Source organism: Carettochelys insculpta, chromosome 24 (genome assembly GCF_033958435.1).
Source record: "Carettochelys insculpta isolate YL-2023 chromosome 24, ASM3395843v1, whole genome shotgun sequence".
NCBI classification, from domain to species: Eukaryota; Metazoa; Chordata; order Testudines; family Carettochelyidae; genus Carettochelys; species Carettochelys insculpta.
In genome coordinates, this window is record NC_134160.1 from 6,729,704 (window position 1) to 6,747,310 (window position 17,607).

Sequence of the window (17,607 nt, forward strand, 5' to 3'; positions counted from 1 at the left end):
CTGGGGATTGTCCCTTCAACCACACTTCTCTAGCATTGTTTGGTTTCTTCCCAACAGTATCAGAGGGGTGGTTGTGTTAGTCTGTATCCACAAAATCATGCAGAAGTCCTGTGGCACCATATAAACTAACAGATTTATTGGAGCATAAGCTTTCGTGGGCAAAGACCCGTTTTGTCAGCTGCACATGACATGTGACATGCATCTGACAAAGTGGATCTTTGCCCACGAAAGATTATGCTCCAATAAATTGGTTAGGCAATAAGGGGCCCTGGGACGTCTCATTTTTTCCCAACAGTAGCAATTTTTCTGCATGCACAGGATATGCATAATGTTCCTCTGATCAGGACAAGGGAAGTAAAAACCAAATGGAAATACTTTATGGGTTATATAATCTACTGTAGCACTAAGTTCCTCACATACCAGTTCCCTAGTTTCACCTGAAATCGCTTCCCCCAGCCAATGTGACTCTGTGGCTCATGCGTAAAACATCGTGCAGTTTCATGAATGTTTTATGTTGCAGCAGCAGCAGAGGCAGCTGCTGAATAGACGCCAGGGAAGCTGGGGCTCTGTACGGAAAACAAACAGGCACAAACTTTTTTTCCCCCATTAACTCCTTGCGTGCTGGTCCCAACCTGGGCAAACCCTAGTGCTGACTTCTGAGAATGCTGAAAGCTCCAGGCTGATGGAAAGGCTAAGGGCATACTCCTCTTATATATTTGCTAGGCCCTGGTCCTCCTCTGGTATAAATCACAAAATCACAGGGTAGGAAGAGACCCCAGGAGGCCACCATGTCCAGCCCCCTACCCAACACACAATCAACCCTAACTAAGTCATCCCAGCCAGGACTTTGTCAAGCAGGGACTTAAAAACCTCTAGGGATGGAGATTCCACCACCTCTCCAGGTAACATATCCCAGTGCTTCACCACCCTCCTGGTGAATTAGTTTTTCCTAATATCCAGCTTAAACCTCCCCCACTGTAGTTTGAGACCAATGAAACCCCTCTCTATCAACTTTAGAAGTCCACTTCAGGAAGATGAAGGTTGCTATCAAATTGCCCCTCACTCTTCTCTTCTGTAAACTAAATAAGCCCTAATCCCTCAGCCTCTCCTCATAGATCTTGTGCTCCAGCCCTGTAATTGTTTTGGTTGCCCTCCATCAGACCCTCTCCAATGCGTCCACATCTTTTCTATACAGGGGCACACTTGACTCATGTCCATCCTCTTATCCACTGTAATCACCAGGTCCTCAGGTATAAACCAATGTAGATTTGTCGAGGTCAGTGGGTTTAAGCCATTTTACACCAGCAGAAGATTTCAAATTCAGAATGAGGAATTCTTTGCTTTCCTGAGCTCCTTGGGTGGTTTGTTTTTTTAAAAACTTTGTGGAAGGATTTCAGTGTCAGGGTGGTAGTGGTATATTTATTGACCCACCTGTCCCTTCCAAGCCATTGCTGCCTAAGGAAATCCCATGTACCCTCTTTTAGGCCCAATTCCACTGCAAAGTGGCTCCAGGATTGGAAAAGTGCAGAAGGAATCTTTGTTCCATCCTGCCACATCATCAAGTGCTCTACAGCCACAGCTATGGATCTGACCCTACACTATTGGCTTTTAAATCACAAGGATTCCAAACCTGTAGCCCTGATACAGCAAAGCACCCATTGAATCAATGAGATTTTTGGTTGCATGAGGTGGGAAAAAATCAAGCCGAGATTTTAAGAAATAGCTTTAGGTTCCTAAATCCACTACTAGGACCAAAACACATGGCTGGACTTTCAAAAGTGCTGAGCACTCAGCAGCTAGTTTCAGCATTTACTTTGTTGTTACTACAGATTTCTCCTTTTCCTCTCCTGCCTTTGTTCTGTCCTACCCATAGGTTCATAAGTTTTAAAGCCAGAAGGGACTGTTCAGTCATCTCCTAGACTGATGTCACTGGAGCTCTGTTGTGGGAATCTCTCTCTCTCACACACACACACACACAAATTCTTTAGACTGTAGCATTCCCTTGTACAGTGTCACCCTGTATAACTTGTAGACTTTTGCAGATCGATTGCTCACAGAGTTTTCTTCCTTTCCATAGCCTCATCAATAATAGTACAGCATTGGCCAGGTTTGCTCTCAGTTGTGTGGGAAATTTGCTCTTTTTATTCTTACCCTAGGTTTCAAGAGGATTCATGTTCTTTGCTGACCTGATATTTTATGTTTGGAAGCTCTAAACCGTTTGATCTTTTAACAGTTCAATCATTTTAATAGCTCTTGAAGTGGTTTTAGTAAATATGGGACAGTGGATGCTTGGGAGTAAGACAGAAGGTCGTAACTCACTCTTGATTTGTGAGGTTCATCTTTAGAATCTCGCCACACCTTTTCACAAGAATTACTGGTTTGTGTGTGACCTGCTGGCATGTAATAAGCTAGATCTAGTGACAGTGGCATGTTTCACTTGATCTGCGTCATGTTTAATAAAACAGCAGGGGCTAAAGGGTTTGGATTTTGATGACAGAGTAAAGGTCATTACCATCAGGTTGCTTTCGGGGAAAGATTGAGAATGTAGAATTTGCCACAGCAGATCAGACAGTTGTTTCATTAAATGCATCATCCGACCTCCTGTTCTACTAAATGAGACTACTTAAAAGCCAGTCCAATAGCCTGCCTCCAGCAGTGGCCAATACCTGATGCGACAGAGGAACATGAAATGCACTTACAGACGTGCAATACTGTGTACAGGGACTGGGGTAGGGATTTCACTCTCTGTCTCTCACTCTGTCTGAATGAGCTTGAACCTGGGACATTACATGCCTTCATCATAGAGACTGCTACCAACCTGCCCACATGAATAACACCACGACAATGATGAGAATTTCACCAGCTCGCAGCTGCTGGTTCTTCCCCATCTCCTTCATCATCACCTCGTCTGCATGGGGAAGAGAGAGACAATGAGATTCATTTGTGCCATGACTTAACCTATATTCCACCTGCTCCTTTCGCATGTTCCTTCCATCCCCCTCTCCCTCTAACTCACAGATCAAAGACCTGAAAACCCCATGGAAGATTTGCTGGTGTAAACCCCAGCTGATCCCATTAAAGTCTTTCACTGGGCACCTGTTTAACTATGTGCCCCAGCCTTGGACAGTGCGCGCACAAGATTCAAAAGTAGCATGAATTGTTCAGAATCATCACACCACAGTCAGCTGTCAGCATCCTCATTTTCTCTGCGGCAGGGTTTTCCATAGCACCCATCACTGTAGTATCTGAGCGCTGTATGCTTCCCATCACAGCACTATTCCATGCAAAGTTCCTGCCAGCCCAGCTCAGCTCAGGATTTATGCCCTACAGTACGCAGGGTTGGCGTAATCTTTTTTCAGCAGAGCTGTGGGATGCAGGAATGAGGAGAACCTCTTCACAGGCCACAATGTACAAGCCCTGGCCTCAAAAGACTAAGAAGATTGGAGAGCAGATTTCCTGGGAAGCAGAGAATGCTTTTCTCAGTGTTTTCAGATGAACAACAATTCGCTATTTACAGACTCCAAATCACTTCAGCAGGAAGAGTCAAGAACTCACAGCATCCTAGGAACCAGGGATGAGAGCCCTGCAATACAATGTGACCTATACCAATAATCTAGTAACCCTTTATAGCCTGGACTCCTGCTCCTGCCTGTCCCCTGTTCATTAACGTGCCTTCCTGCTGCATCTCTTTGACCCGCCTTGACACCAGCTGGTTTTGGCTTGACACTTGCTCAGATTATAAGACTCAGCCCTGACTGCTGGGCACTGATTTGCCAGAAACATTTCACATTTTTTTAAAAAGTGAGATAGCCACTGGGGCCTCTTAAAATCCAGGTGTAGGGCAGTGTAGTGATCCAATGGCCTCCTCTTAATGCTGCAGCAGTATATCTGGCATGGTTCCCTGGGGCGCTTTCCCAAACTGCCTGCAGAATAACCTCAGGCACTCTTCCTTTGCTCAGCTGACTGCCAGGCTCCTGCCAGCCACTAGTTCTGAGAACAGTCCTCGTTCTCTCTGCGGCTAAGCTACCCCCAGAGGAAAGAAGAATGGAAATTCCAGTGCTGGCAACACTAGCAGCTGTGGTTTTAGGCCTTATTTTACTGAAACCAGCCAGGCTGGCTGTGGTGAATGGGATATACTAATGTCACGTTACCGGTGACCAGTGTCCATAACCTTAGGGCAGGAGTGGGCAGCAAAGTGGCCAGTGAGCCAGACAGAGTTCAGCAGGGTGGGCTGCTGGTGCTCTATCTGCCTCCGTGTCTGCAGGTACGGTCGCCTGCAGCTCCCATTCGCCGTGGATTGCTATTCCTGGCCAGTGGGAGCTATGGGAAGCGGTGTGGCCTGGCAAACTGCTCCCATTGGCTGGGAACAGTGATCCACGGCCAATAGGAACTGCAAGCAGCCATACCCCTGGGGGAGCAGGTAAATAAAGCACAGCAGCCCACTGGGGCTAACCCTGGTGAACCTTGGGCTGTTTGTTGCCTACCCCTGCATCAGGGAGCACCTCACGCCTGACACCAGCATGACATCGGACTGAGAGCTGCAGCTGGAAGCAATGCACAGCTGGGATAAATTAGATTCCTGTTCACTCTCTTCTGCTTACACCCATTTACTGGGGTGAGTGCAGGGGAGTTTCGGCTGGTGGAACATACATGCCCAGCAGCTGGCAGATGCAGTAAGAAAGTAGGGATGGCTGCCTTTAATTTACACATCTGTATTCCATTCTGTCAATTGCTTTCCATGCTGCATGCCTCACTTCTGCTCTCCTGACATGAGTTACACTAGCTCAGCCTCTCCTAGATTCAGTCACACTCAGCCAGACCCTTTGCCTTGACTCAGAGGTGGTAGAAAGAGGGGAATGTAAATTGCACACCGGTGGCAGCAGCTGAGTCTGAAGGAGCATAAATGGGTGTAACATGCCCATTTCGGGAGCTATCAATGATATAAATTACCATCACAGACTCCCTGGAGGCTCAGGCTGGCCTCCAAGTTTAGCTGTACAAGGGACTGAATGGCCTGGGGCACTGAGATGAAAGAAGGAAGATTTTATCTCTATATCCCTGTGTCCAATCTGTCCCGCATTAGTTTCCTTTACATCCCTGCACCCCCATCTATCCCCAGTCCTGGGGAGAAAGGCAGGACCAGCAGACACTCCCAATGACTGCCAAGGGCAGGTGAGGCCTTGAGCACCCCTCTGTCTGACCCACAGCCCTTGGGAGGTGCATTGTCCCCCTCCGGGTGCCCTTCCCTGCTCCCCCGCAAGCACCAACTGCCCCTGGTCTGAGCCCATCATGTAACGTTCAGGCACTTTCACTGACACCTGCACCCAGGAGCTGTTTGCTTTTTGGTTTGTTTCCCAGGATTTGTGCTTGGCTCCAAGCCAGCCTCATGCACTGACTTCCACGAGCTGAGGATTAGCTCATCTCTGAACTGGTGTTCTCCACTGACTTTATCCCTTTGCCTCTGAGTGCAGAACCTGACAGAGATCTGGTCTTGCCAAAGTATTTCCACCTTCCGAGAATGCCAACTACAGAGTCTTTGGTCTGTTAAACATCTCCGTAGGCCAATAACAAACACCCCTGGAGAATGTACACAAAAATGCTAGGACTTGTGTGTAACCTGTAGGGTAAGAGTCCCAGGCTGCTACCAACTTTGCTGAATTGTGCCCATTCTTGGCTGTAGTTGCACCGGTCTGATGGAACTGACTACAATGCAACAGCAACAGGCAAATACAGCCCTGCCCGCCTTTACTTTGGCTGTTCTTCCTTTTGAACGCACCAGGTGCTCTTTCTCACTTCGGTGAACCACAACGCCCTGCATCTGGGGCAACCGGGCCTGGGGGGGCCATGGAAGAACTCACTGGCACTTGCCTTTATTTTTTGAGGCCAGCTTCTCCGCTTCCCTGGGGGTCTTGAAGAGGACAGGTTCGCTGGCCGGACTCTGGCCCTGGATGCTGATGGACTGGACGTGCACAATGTACTCTGTGTCCTCCTCCAGGTCCCAGAGGGCGCACGAGCGGGTGGTGGTGTTCACCTCTTGGATGAAACGCAGCTTCCGCACATCCTTCTTCTACAAGTGCAAGGCAGGAAGACACAGGAGCTCAGGGAGGGCTTTCTCTGGATGACGGATGCCTTGTTACCCAAACGCTTTCTCTTCCTCCCCAGGGCACCCAACAGCACCTCAGGGTTGCCATTTAAAGTCCTCCCTAACCAGTGCACAGGGAGACACATGCTCTGCTCTGATCACACTGGCTTCTTGAGCAGGGAGAGCAGCTGCAGCTGCTTTTGTGCAAGCTGGTGCAGATGACAGCCACTCAGTCATCCAACCTGCTAGCTCCTGTGGGCCCAGCCCTCCTCCCATTGGCTTCACTCCACTGACTTCAGTGGAGATACTCCTGGTGGATTTTGGAGGTGAATCAGGCCCAGCGCTTGCAGAGAAGGTGACTTAGTATTAAGGTTGATGGGGAGGGGCTGGTTCCATTTTAGGCAGTCCCCTGAGATTGGGAGCCAGTTGGCTGAATGGTTCAGACTCCAGATCACTCTAGCACGGGGGTCAGCAACCCCTGGCACAGATGCCAAGAGTGACACATGAGCCAATTTGCATTGGCACACAAGGTGGAAGCTCAGCCCCACCCCTCTTCCCCCCTGCAGACGGGAGCCTGCTCAAAACCAGGCCGCCTGTGGGTTAACAAAAGACCAGCTAATGCTACCGACCACCCCCTGCACAGTAAAGCTCTGCTGCTTAATGTATTTATTACTGACGCTGTTGAAAGTTGGACTGATTATGACTTTAAAAAGTATCACTGACACTTGGACCAACACAGAGGTCAAAAAGTCAAATTTCAGTGCTCTGCTTTGGAAAGGTTGCTAACCCCTGCGCTAGTTTGTACCACCACCCTAAGGACACGGATGTGAAATGCCCAGAAACACGCACCATGGCCCAGGAGCTCGCTCACTAGCTCCAGCATGTGTAACATCCCAGCAGAGCGGGAACCACAAATTCCCTTCCAAGCTCCTGCACTCAGGAGCTTCTAGGTGAAATTCACCATGCACAGAGTCCAGCAGAAGGTTTCTGCACCTCTGAAGTCCCTGTGAAGCCTCAGCAGTGTCGTCGTGCACGTGCTTTATGCTGGCCTCTGAATGGGTGAATTTCCTCTGGCAGGAATGAAACGGTGAGCTCCGGTGTTCCCTGTAAGCTGAGCGGTTGGGTGGCTGCTCAGGAGGGATCAGCAGACGGCTCACAGCCAGGCACGGTGGGCAGCATGTTTCTGCTGATGTTGAACATCCGCATGTGCTTTGATGCACATAACAAAATGTATTCCGCCCATGGGTGGAAAAACTTAGAGGGAACCCTGATGACCTCCCAGTGCTGGTGTGCAAGAGACCTGCTCTCATCTTCACCACATAGCAGCTTCTTATTGTTCTCTCTCTCTGCTTACCCCTGCAGCAGAGCTATTGCTGAGACTGGGGGCTGGCAGGTTGCCTTCTCTGCCTAGTCACCTTCGGGCCCTGGAAGTGTGAAGGCATTAAATGGATCTGGCTCCTGCTGTCAGTGAAGTCTGCAGCCAAACTCCCAGGGACACAACTGGGCGTGGCTTCTGGCCCCGAGCAGACTTGTGTGTAGAGCTAGGACTGCTTTCCCTGCCATGAGATGTAACTAAGAGCAGGGTGGGGTGGAGATGGAGAGGGGAGCCCTGAAAGTGGCTTGGGGTGGAGGTAAGTTGGAGAGTCCACAGCCCTATCCCAGCCCCAGTCTCCTGCACCATTGAGTCTCCCAGAGGCGTTTTATGAATGGATCAATTCCTGCACTCAGCCCCATTGCTGTGAAGACAATGAGTCTGCGTGGACACACTTGTCCTTGGGGGTCATTGTCCAGGTTGATGCTAAGTTATCTACTCCCCTGTCAGTGCTCAGTTCCAATCTGTCCCCAGGATTATACATCTGAGAGGGGCGAGGTCTAAGCCAAACCCATGGAAGTGGGCTAAGGCGAAGAACGAGGCTGATGCTGTGTCAGGGCTCAGCAGGCAGGGCAGGCTGCACCGTAAATCCAGGGTTTCCCCTGCTCCAAACACTCAAAGCACGAGACGGGTAGAGCTCTGGGGGGACCCCAGCACATGTAGACCGGAGGTGAGGTGAAATGGTGAGGTTACCTGCTGGGAGATTGCAAAACCAATAACAACTTCATCCTCTAGAACATCCCACGTCACAACAGCTGAATTGGCCTTCAGATGTTTGACTGTGACATTCACTGGAGCGGACGGGCTGTCTGCAAGGAGACAAAACACAAGCTTTACCACTGCAAAGTCACTGATACAGGCAGCAGATGGGGAAGGAGCAGTGGAGGGACCAGACATGAGTTCCTGCAACAGAGGAAACAGGATTTATCTCACTGTCCGTTAGCTGGGGGTGTTTGGGGGCTGCAGATGTCCATCACCAGTGCGCAGGGTCCAGGTGTGTGGGACTCAGGGACATAGACACATCATGTTTTCATCATTTGCCATTATCTTCTCCAAGTTCTCACCCCCCCTTGGATGATACCGAGTGGTATTAAATCTGCATGTGAAATATGTAACCCTTATGTATCCCAAACGCATGCTGTACAGCTTGCATGCCACAGAACAGCATCACCTCTTCATCGAGCTTGTTCTCCTTTAGAGCTCGCCCTGGCTGCAGTGAGAGTGAAAGGCAAATAGCGTCCTGCCTGGGTTTTTCAGCCCTGTGCAGAGAGTGGTTTGTAGGTGGAAGTATGGAAATGCTGGTGCCCTAGTTAACAACCTTGGGGATTTGAAAGCCACATGCAGCAAACGGGGATGTTTTTTTCCCTGTTCCCTGCTGCTTTCCCAGCTCATTGGCAGTCCCATGAAGCCAGGCAGGGCAGAAGTTAGGCCTCTTTTCATTTATTTATTTTAAATGCCCTCATCTGTGAAGCTGACGAGCCAGCTGCTGACCGGCCCACTGATTGGAACGCTTCAAAGCGAGGGACTTTCTGAACTCCCAGGTTAGAACGAACAGGGAAGAACATGTAGAGCAGTGACCCTGTGCCACTTCTGAACAGCACTGTCTGTCCTCGCCACCAGAGGTGAACCATGCTTCAGAAGCAGCAGGAATCCATAACAAGGCTATTAGGAATGGGAGGGCTAGACAAGGCCTCAGGTCCAGAGGGGTTCCAGCCCTCAGTCCTTCAGGAAGCAAAACGGCTGATAAGAGAGTCCCTGGCCTAGATTGTTGGCATCTGAAAAAAGGCCGGGAGCAGTGGGTTGAAACTAATTGTCCATTGGCCGAAAGAGTCTGTACAGGGAAGACCCTTCAGCCACACGCTCCTTCAGTCAGACGCGAGTGAGCTCACAGCCCAATTCCCAGCAGCGAAAACATAAATCCCTTTTGTCGCTGGCAGTAAACGAGCCCCTGCTTGGCAGCCTCGGCAGAGGGGCCAAGGACCAGGTGGGCCACTGGCCAAGTGCTCCTTTCTCCCTTCAGGGCTCAGCTGAGGCAGCAGTGGTGCTGTACCTGCTGGGATGCAAAGAGAGACCCTTCATCTAGGGTGACCAGATGTCCCATTTTAAAGGGACAGTCCCGTATAAGCCCTCCTGCAGGTGTCCCTGCTTTTTACTAAAGATGGGCAGATTGTCCCATATTTTCTGTCTCTCGCCTCCCATCAGTACTTGAGTCCTACTGCTGGCTGGACCCATAGTCGCTAGCCACACACCCACCCACCCACCAGCAGCATGGGTGACGGTCCAACAGCTGGTGATGGGGGTAAGTCTGCAAGGCTGCTGGTCAGGCAAAGCTGCAGTGTGTGAGGCCAGACGCTCCCCTGGCTGGTCCATCAGTGCAGTTCCTGCTGTAGGCCAGTTCGTGGCCAGGCTCATCTCCACCCCCACCCTGTTTCCAGCCTGTACTGGCTTTTTGCTGTGGTGGCTGGTGGGTGTGGTCAAGCAATTACTGGTTACGTCACCTTTGCTGTCCATCCATCAGGCCTTTACATGAATCCACTCCCAATGTCCTCTCCGAGGATGACCATATTTTTCTATGCTGAATACGGGACGCCTGGTAAAATTACTTCTGTTCAAGGGGTCTGTAACCTTGCATGTCCCCCACATGTTGCCTTGAGAAAATGCAGCTCCAAGTACCAGGAGAAGCAGGTCCATCCTGGGGGCACAGCTAGGTACGAAGGGTGGAGAGCACTGGGTCAGGTCAGTCAGTCACTCCCATTCCTGACTGAGAGGAATGTCCGGAAATGTGCGTGCGTCACTTCTCCCTGGGCAAACCTTAACAATAAGGAGGTAAATCAAAGGACTCTGTCTACACAGTGTTTCCTGCTCATAGGGGCTCAGTCAACTTGACATTAATTTGGACATTTCTACTGCAAAGTTCTGATTGATTGCTGTTGAACTCACTTGAATACAAGTAATTGTACCAGGTGACCCCTATTCAGCATAGGGAAATAAGGGCAGCCTGCAAATGCAAACCAGAATAGGGTCTTATTTCAGTAAGGGGCTGCTGGCACGCACTCATACAGGGCAGCTCCATGAGTCATGCTTGATGAATGTGCTGGAAAGTATCGAGGCTCTGACAGAGCTGAGAGGTGGGGTCAGAAAGCAGCAAACAAATCAGGCTCTGACGGCAGCATAGTACCAGTGCTTCGCGCTAGGTGTCTAACCCTTTCCGAAGTACAGCCCGACAGCTAAACCCCTGCATGTTCTGACAGAGGTCATCACAGCAGGGGGTGATTTATAGAGCCTGCGATCGGGAAGGCTATTGCAACAAGCAAATGACCGGCTTAGTAACGGGAACCAGCGTGTAAAGGTAAAAGAGCATTCAGGATGGGGAGACAATATGTGGGTGGCACCAAGACTGGCATCTCACTCCCTTTTGTTTAGCAGGGGTATTAATGACCTTGAAGAAAGGATCATATTGAAAATGCCTCAATTTTCTGATGACATAAAACGTGGGGGAGGCGGGCAGTGCCAAGAGCTACAGAGGAGAGCAAACGCCTTCAGCATGAGTAGGTTAAATGAGGCTGTGACGTGAGAGTGAAGTGCCCGGCAAGGCTGCAGCCCGAGCGTACGTTTCCACAGAGACGGGAACCCTGTAAAGCAGGAGTCACAATACAGGCCAGGAGAGAGAGAGAGCAGGTGGGGAAGGGGATTAAGGAGACTTCACTAAAGCCATGTGCACAACAGAAAACCCAAGAGACTGATGGGTGGCGGAAGGATGATGCACTAAAATGAAATGCAATGGGCCCTCATCCGCTCTCCCTTTGCCCTGGTATAATTCAGGAAGCACTCCATTGGAATCAGTGGAGTTAATCCAGCGTAAAACTGATGCAAGAGAAGAATTAAGTCCAGCGTTTGCAGAAATGTGCAGCAAGGCAAGTAAGTTCTGCACAGAGCGGAATGGATAATTTGCAACGAAGATCCTGGAAGTTGGGCTGAGATTGTGATTTCCTCAAATCTCTTTGCTGTTTCGAATTATTCCCTGAATGTCCTTAGTCTCTGGGTCAATCACACTTTGGAATTCCAGTTGTGTTGTGATTAGATAGATGAGATCCAGCTTCTGGTCTCTGGCGGCCTCCGTGTGAGCATTTTCAGCGCGAACATGTATGGGGCCCAATCTAAAGGTTGGATTCCCTGACTCTGCATGCAGCTCTGAGTGTTGCTTCTTGCAAACATTTGTCTGTAAAACTCAAGCCTTTCCCACAATGTGAGCCCAGAGGTTTAATTTCATCCAGACTCTTTTCACAGGCAGGCAGGAGATCTGGGGAACATTTTATGCAAGCGTCACCCAGCCTTCCCCCGGCACATGGATTTCTAGTGCACTAGGGATGGCTGTATCAGTCAATAATAGACCATATGTTCCCAGGCTTGTGATTTAAGTGTTTAAATTCATTCTAGCTCATAGGCTATAACCCTGTAAGAGCAAATCCCTCTCTCAAAACTAGAAGAGCATCTGTTTGGCGAGTGTGACTTAGCGACAGCCATGCACATGAAAAGATGTTCTCCTTTTGGTGCCAATGGCCCTCGCGGCCCCATGTGTTTGATTAAAATCAAATCATGCTAGTTTCTGATGGGGAACGGCTGCTGTGAAACAAACCATGATCACTCTTGTTTCCTTCCAGCAGGGAACGTACACAAGGTGGACCCTGGCCCTGCCTATCCCAGGCGCTGTGTGTCACAGCCATGCCTCACCCTTGCGTACTCCGAGCCCTTTTGGAATGAGCAGGGCGCACTCTTCTCCACACAGCCCGGAGGCACAAGCCGTGAAGATTACCATGAATCTGCACTTGATGCTGAGAACCCTTTGTGGCCTCATTAAACCCTCTGCCGATGACTAACGAGCCTTTTTTCTTTAAAGACGCAAAACTCTTGATGGCTTTGGAGTGATTTGTCCGCTGGCCTCTTATTTTACATCTGGCAGCTCCTTGTATCAGGAGCAGGAGGCCTGTAGGATGGGATGCTACTCACCTGCCTGTTTGGTGGCTATTGCCCAGGGGTTGATATCACAGCCCTTGCCGGTGTCAACCAGTAATCACCCAGTACATAAGAACTACACCATGTACGCTACCCTGCCAATGCTGGGGTGGTACCCACACTGTGCCTGTAGGTTCATACCTACCTATGGACCTATACTTATAGCTACTCCTGAGCCTAACTAATATCTAATCCCTACCTAGTCTACTATGTATTTGACAAGTGTCAAAGGGGTAGCCATGTTAGTCTGAATCTGCAAAAATAACAAGAAGTCCCGGGGTACCATATAGACAGATCTATTGGAGCTTTCATGGGCAAAGCTTACAGTGTTTATCTGTTTGTGTGTCCCTCTGTTTGTTGAAGAATTCCTCCTAAACGGTAAGGGCTAGGACCGCCAAATCTGATACACAGCTTCCTCTTATCGCGACCTAAAGCAAGGTCAGGGGTTGTTTGTGCCAGGACAATGGGATGTACCTGAAATCTGACTGCTTCTCATAAAATCGTACGGAAAAGGGAAAGAATCACCAGGCACACACACCTCCCCTGTCCCCATCCGGAACTGCCCCAGATCCGAGCCTCTTATCCTGGAGATGCCCTTTAGGGAGGGCAGGGGGGCTGAAGCCCTGAACCCAATTCATAGGGTAATGTTGCTGGCCGTTCCCCTTCACCAGGGAGAGAGGGGAAAGTATGGTTTCCTGCATTCCTCACTCTGGCTGGGGAGCACAGGGGGGCAGATGAACCTGGGCCTGCTCCAGCTGTGGGACAGGCACCTCTCCCGCCTGATATACTGTGCTTACTTATCACCTATCTAGTTTATCTGATCTATATTTAATGTCTCTATGAATAAAACATGTATATTTAGTGTTGTGTACAGGGTACATGACACAATCTGTACTTAATAGTTTATGAAGCTCTAACATTGTACCTAATGCCCTATTTATAAGTGATGCAGTGAAGCCAATACAAGAGACCATCCTTGATAGCTAGGGTCTTGCCTTAAAAGCCTGCCCTTGAGTCACTTTGGTACCACGAGTGTAGTTCTGTTCCATCAAACAGATTTTTCTTGATTTCCTGGTACCTGACCCACCTAAATCCCAGCATCTGCTGTCCAGGCAGGTAAGGTGAGAGCCCAGTCAGGTAATCCATTCCTGGCATGGCCCCAGCTGCAGGTCTCCGGGACACTCTTCTGTCTCCTTTGTGGCCTCAGGGGGGGATAACTTTTGCCTAATTCAGCACAAGTTCCTGAAGGATTTTCTCCCAACTATCCAAGAATGTGTCCAGAGTCCCGTCCCTTTGTCTTCCACGTCGATCGGTTTCCATTCCATTTCACCCCATGCTGTGCAATGCATCACCATCAGCAGCTTTCTGCAGTGTACCCCTTCTTAATGCCTGCTAACTATTCTGGAGCTGTGGCTGCCAATGTCTTGGAATAACAGTTCCAACAGCTCCCATGTGACTTAGAAGTGCAGTCAATGCAGCCTGTGTTCCCAAACCTCTTTTGAACAGATGTTGCCAGACAAGAGAGTGCCAGATGAGACAGGTCCAACCTGTACTTGAAAGCCAGCTACGTACAATGAACGTGCTTCCTACTCTAACATGGCTTGCACTGGGACCATGGACAGTTTTGGAATTGCTCAGCTCCTGTTCTGCAGGCAGCTCTTTTACTAGCTTAAATTCGCCAGATCCTCCAGCAAGAGGGCCAGGAACCTAAGTTGCAGCCGAGGCTCTGAAATGGATCAGTCTTTCCCGTCACTGCCTAATCCCTTCATTGCATCTTTGAGACCTAGCAGTATCCACCAGTTGCAAGTCCTTTCCAAGAGGAACCCATAAATGTCAGGATTAAATCAGGGTGGCTTTTTGTTCCCTGTGCCATAACCTTTACCGCAGAAGAAAGTGGCATGAGAACAGGACCTGCCGGGGAAGGAGCTGCTGTTAAATCTTCTGATCAAGGTTCTTTCTGAGGCACTGAACCACACCCTTCGCCCTTTGAGGGCTGTGGGGGTCCTTTCTCTCCAACACACACAGCTGAGTGTGAAAGGAATTGCTTTCATTCCATCTCCAAGCCCCTTTTTCACTCTTCCAGTGGGATTTTCTTCAGCGGGTGTAATTGCTTGTCAACTTTATGGGCTATTTAGCAAGCAGTCGCCAGCTTTCTGTGTGTTTTAATGACCCCTGCCTGCAGAGGGTGTGGGAGGGGAGTATGGGCCCATTTTTTGTGCCAGTCAGGCACTGAGTCATATGAGAGAAATGCAGTCAGACCCTTTCAAAGAACAGAAAGCCCGACGGGTGGTTCTCGAGTGTTAGAAAGGAGTCAATTATTTCCTGCAGACCACCTACCCCCTTGCAAAATGCTCCAGTAATGGCCCGAGTGCCACTGCCCGCACTTGCCAAATCTCTGGGGAGCTGAGTGTGTATGTGACGGCCTTGGGCCCGGTTCTCAGTTCGGACTAGGCCATTCTGCGTCATTCAGGCAGCACAAAGAGGCTGGATTCTGGCCATAACAGGCCAGCTGCGTCCAGCACTGGTGGGAGGAGCTGGCAGAGCCGATCCTCAGCTGGTGTGTAAGTCAGAGTAGCTTCTAGGCTGCATTAACTCACCACAGGGCTGGCAATCACCAGCACTGGTCCCTGGTACCTGCCCACTCTTCTGAACTGCGTGGCTTTCAGCCGCAGGAGACACCCAGACCCAGAATCTGGCTCACAGAGTGTAAAGACTGAAGGACTGGGCCCTAGCTAGACTTTCAGATCATTATGCGCCAGTGTTTGTTTATAAGCTCCCAGTCTAATTATATCTTAGAAACTGGAAGAAGTGGGGATGGTTTGGGTTTTAGTTCTGTAGTCTGAGAGCCAGCCCATTCCTGAGACCAATTTAATCCAGAGCCCACCTCTCTGGCCTGTTTTGGGTGAAACATTCTGGTTTATTGCCCATCACTGTCTGCAGCTATGTAACATGAGAGAGGCATTCACAGCAAGCAAGAGCATGAAAAATACTCGCTCTTTTGCATTTAGAGACGATTAGTTAATGACGGAGCAAAGACATTGACACAGAACAAGCTGATAGTGGTAGAATTACCTGCTCTGCCTGATACACAAGGGACTCCACTGCCATTTTATGTTTACATGTCTGGAAAGGAGCAGCCTGTCTCTAATTGGCTCCATATGTAACTTTTTAGTAACTTGCATGGGGTCAGTTTTGCCCAGATATTCTAGCTAGGAATCCTTGGCAGTTGGATACTAGCCCCAGAATCACTAGTCGCCAACCTGCAGCGACTCCTCTTTGATTAGTTTAGGCCTCAGCTGGAGTCCTGTGTCCAAATAATTTTGGTCACTGCTGCAGAGAAAGGATGCAGAAAACCTGAGAAGGACTCAAAGATGAGTGACAAAGCTGCCAAAAGGGATGGAGCACAAGCCATAGAAGAAAAGGTGCTAGGAACTGGGTCGGTTTAGTTTGGAAAAGAGGAGTTGGAGTTGGGGCATTATAATGGTTTTCAAGTCCTTGAAAGGCTGCCATAAAAAGGAGGGGGAATTTGTTCTTTCTTGCACAGAGAGCAGGACAAGAGGTGATGGGATCAAACCACAACTGGGCAGCTTTAGATTAAATCTCAGAAAAAGCTTCAGAACTGTGAGAACAGTAGGACAATGGAATAGACACTTAGGAAGGTCATGGAAGCTCCTTCTCTGGAGGTTTCAAAAGGAGGCTGGATGCTCATTTAGACATGACAAATCCTGCATCTGGGCCCTTGCTGTCCCTTCTATGGCTCTATGATTTCCCTCAGTTTGGTGTGGATGCAGGTTATTGGCTTGGAAGGCCTGTGCCAGGCACATTAACCATTTTCATGTTAAACTGGGTGTTTTGTTCTGATTAGATGATTCAGACTCTCAGTTCCAGGAGGACAATGCTATTTGGCAAAAGAGGAAAATTTGCGCGCAATCTACATCTGTACAAGTTCAAAGCTGATGCAGTGGTTTATGTGATCAGGGCTTTCTTCTTTCTAACCCAGGCCAAAAAAAAATCCTCCATCTACTGTTATTCCCTGCCCAGAGAAACCATTGTCCTTCTTGTATAAACTCCCTGACCAGCTGGCACTGTGGAGGAGACTCAGCATCCTGGAAATTTGTCAGCTGAAAATAAAAGCTTTTGATAGGCAGAAACTGTTGCCTAATACAGCACAAGTACCACTGTCCACGAGGACACCCATGTTTGCATCCAGATTTTCGAAAGAGATCTGCTCCCTTCTAGACACCTGAATAAAGACCACCTTTTTAGATGTTCAGAGCTCCCGGAAACCCACATCCTGGCATTTATGTCCAGGTTTTTCCAAAGAGAATAGAATCCAATCTGCTGAGCTCTCCTGAAAATCTCTCACTGGTTGTGGGTGCTGAACCGTCGGCACATTCTAATCATAAATTTCCCTGTGTTTTCATTTTGCCGGCTGTAAAATGGGGATGATACACCTGCCTCCTGTGAAGGTTGTGCCCAATGATTCAGCTTCTAAAAGGCTTTGAAACAGCAAAGCAAAGACTTACTTGACAAACACAAAAGCTTGTACTCCAATGTTGTGTTTGGCTAATGTTACTATAAATTGAACCTCTCTAATCCAGAACTCTCTCATCTGGCAACTTGCATAATCTGGCATGATTTTAGTTAGCCAGATGACCATTTATCATGGGTGTGGCCAAGTTTCCCATGGTCCCATAAAATTTGTTTCCAGCCACCAGTCCTGGCTCTCAATGTTCTGTACTGTTATTTAGCTGTAATTTACCCCTCAATGTCTTCTAAGAGCCCAGTCATCCATGGAAGTGTTGGTAATGCTGACCTCCCATGATCTGGCAAATTCTCTCGTCCAGCACCAGTCAGGTCCTGAGGGTGCTGACAAGAGAGGTTCAGCCTGTACTATTGCTTCTTTCTCTCCCCCTGCCACCCAATAAGAGCTAGTTAGAGGGTATTTGGAGGAGGGTGAAGAGGGTGTTGATTGTTTTTAATATAGCCACGGTAGAAGATGTGTATCTTAAGTCTCAAGATATGAATCTTCTGGAAAGCACAGCAAATGCTCTGTGGTGCATAGTAAATGCTGTGGTGCTCTGTTGTGATGCGCAGCAAAGATGGGAAGCAAACTCTCTGTCCTACAAAGCTGAGATAT

The 17,607-nt window shown here is 49.0% G+C and overlaps 2 protein-coding genes across 6 annotated transcripts in view; one reads left to right on the forward strand and one right to left on the reverse strand.

Moving 5' to 3' along the window:
* Positions 1 to 17,607, forward strand: part of S100PBP (S100P binding protein) — an 87,565-nt gene that overhangs the window by 38,720 nt on the left and 31,238 nt on the right. For 2 of the 5 annotated variants that reach the window (XM_074976198.1, XM_074976199.1), the window contains one exon: positions 12,116 to 12,339. The exons of 2 other annotated variants lie outside the window; for them this stretch is intronic. In XM_074976198.1, coding sequence (XP_074832299.1) covers positions 12,116 to 12,215 — 100 coding nt within the window. In that variant the 3' untranslated portion in view covers positions 12,216 to 12,339. Of the gene's footprint in view, positions 1 to 12,115; positions 12,340 to 17,607 lie in introns of those variants that run through there. One more of the 5 variants, XM_074976200.1, reaches the window with a different exon arrangement.
* The window catches only part of FNDC5 (fibronectin type III domain containing 5), a 30,433-nt gene that overhangs the window by 6,762 nt on the left and 6,064 nt on the right, over positions 1 to 17,607 (reverse strand). Inside the window, exons 2-4 of the mRNA XM_074976202.1 lie at positions 8,148 to 8,263; positions 5,869 to 6,067; positions 2,819 to 2,908 (exon numbers count right to left, since the gene is read on the reverse strand). Of these exons, the coding sequence (XP_074832303.1) occupies positions 2,819 to 2,908; positions 5,869 to 6,067; positions 8,148 to 8,263 (405 nt within the window). The remainder of the gene's footprint in view (positions 1 to 2,818; positions 2,909 to 5,868; positions 6,068 to 8,147; positions 8,264 to 17,607) is intronic.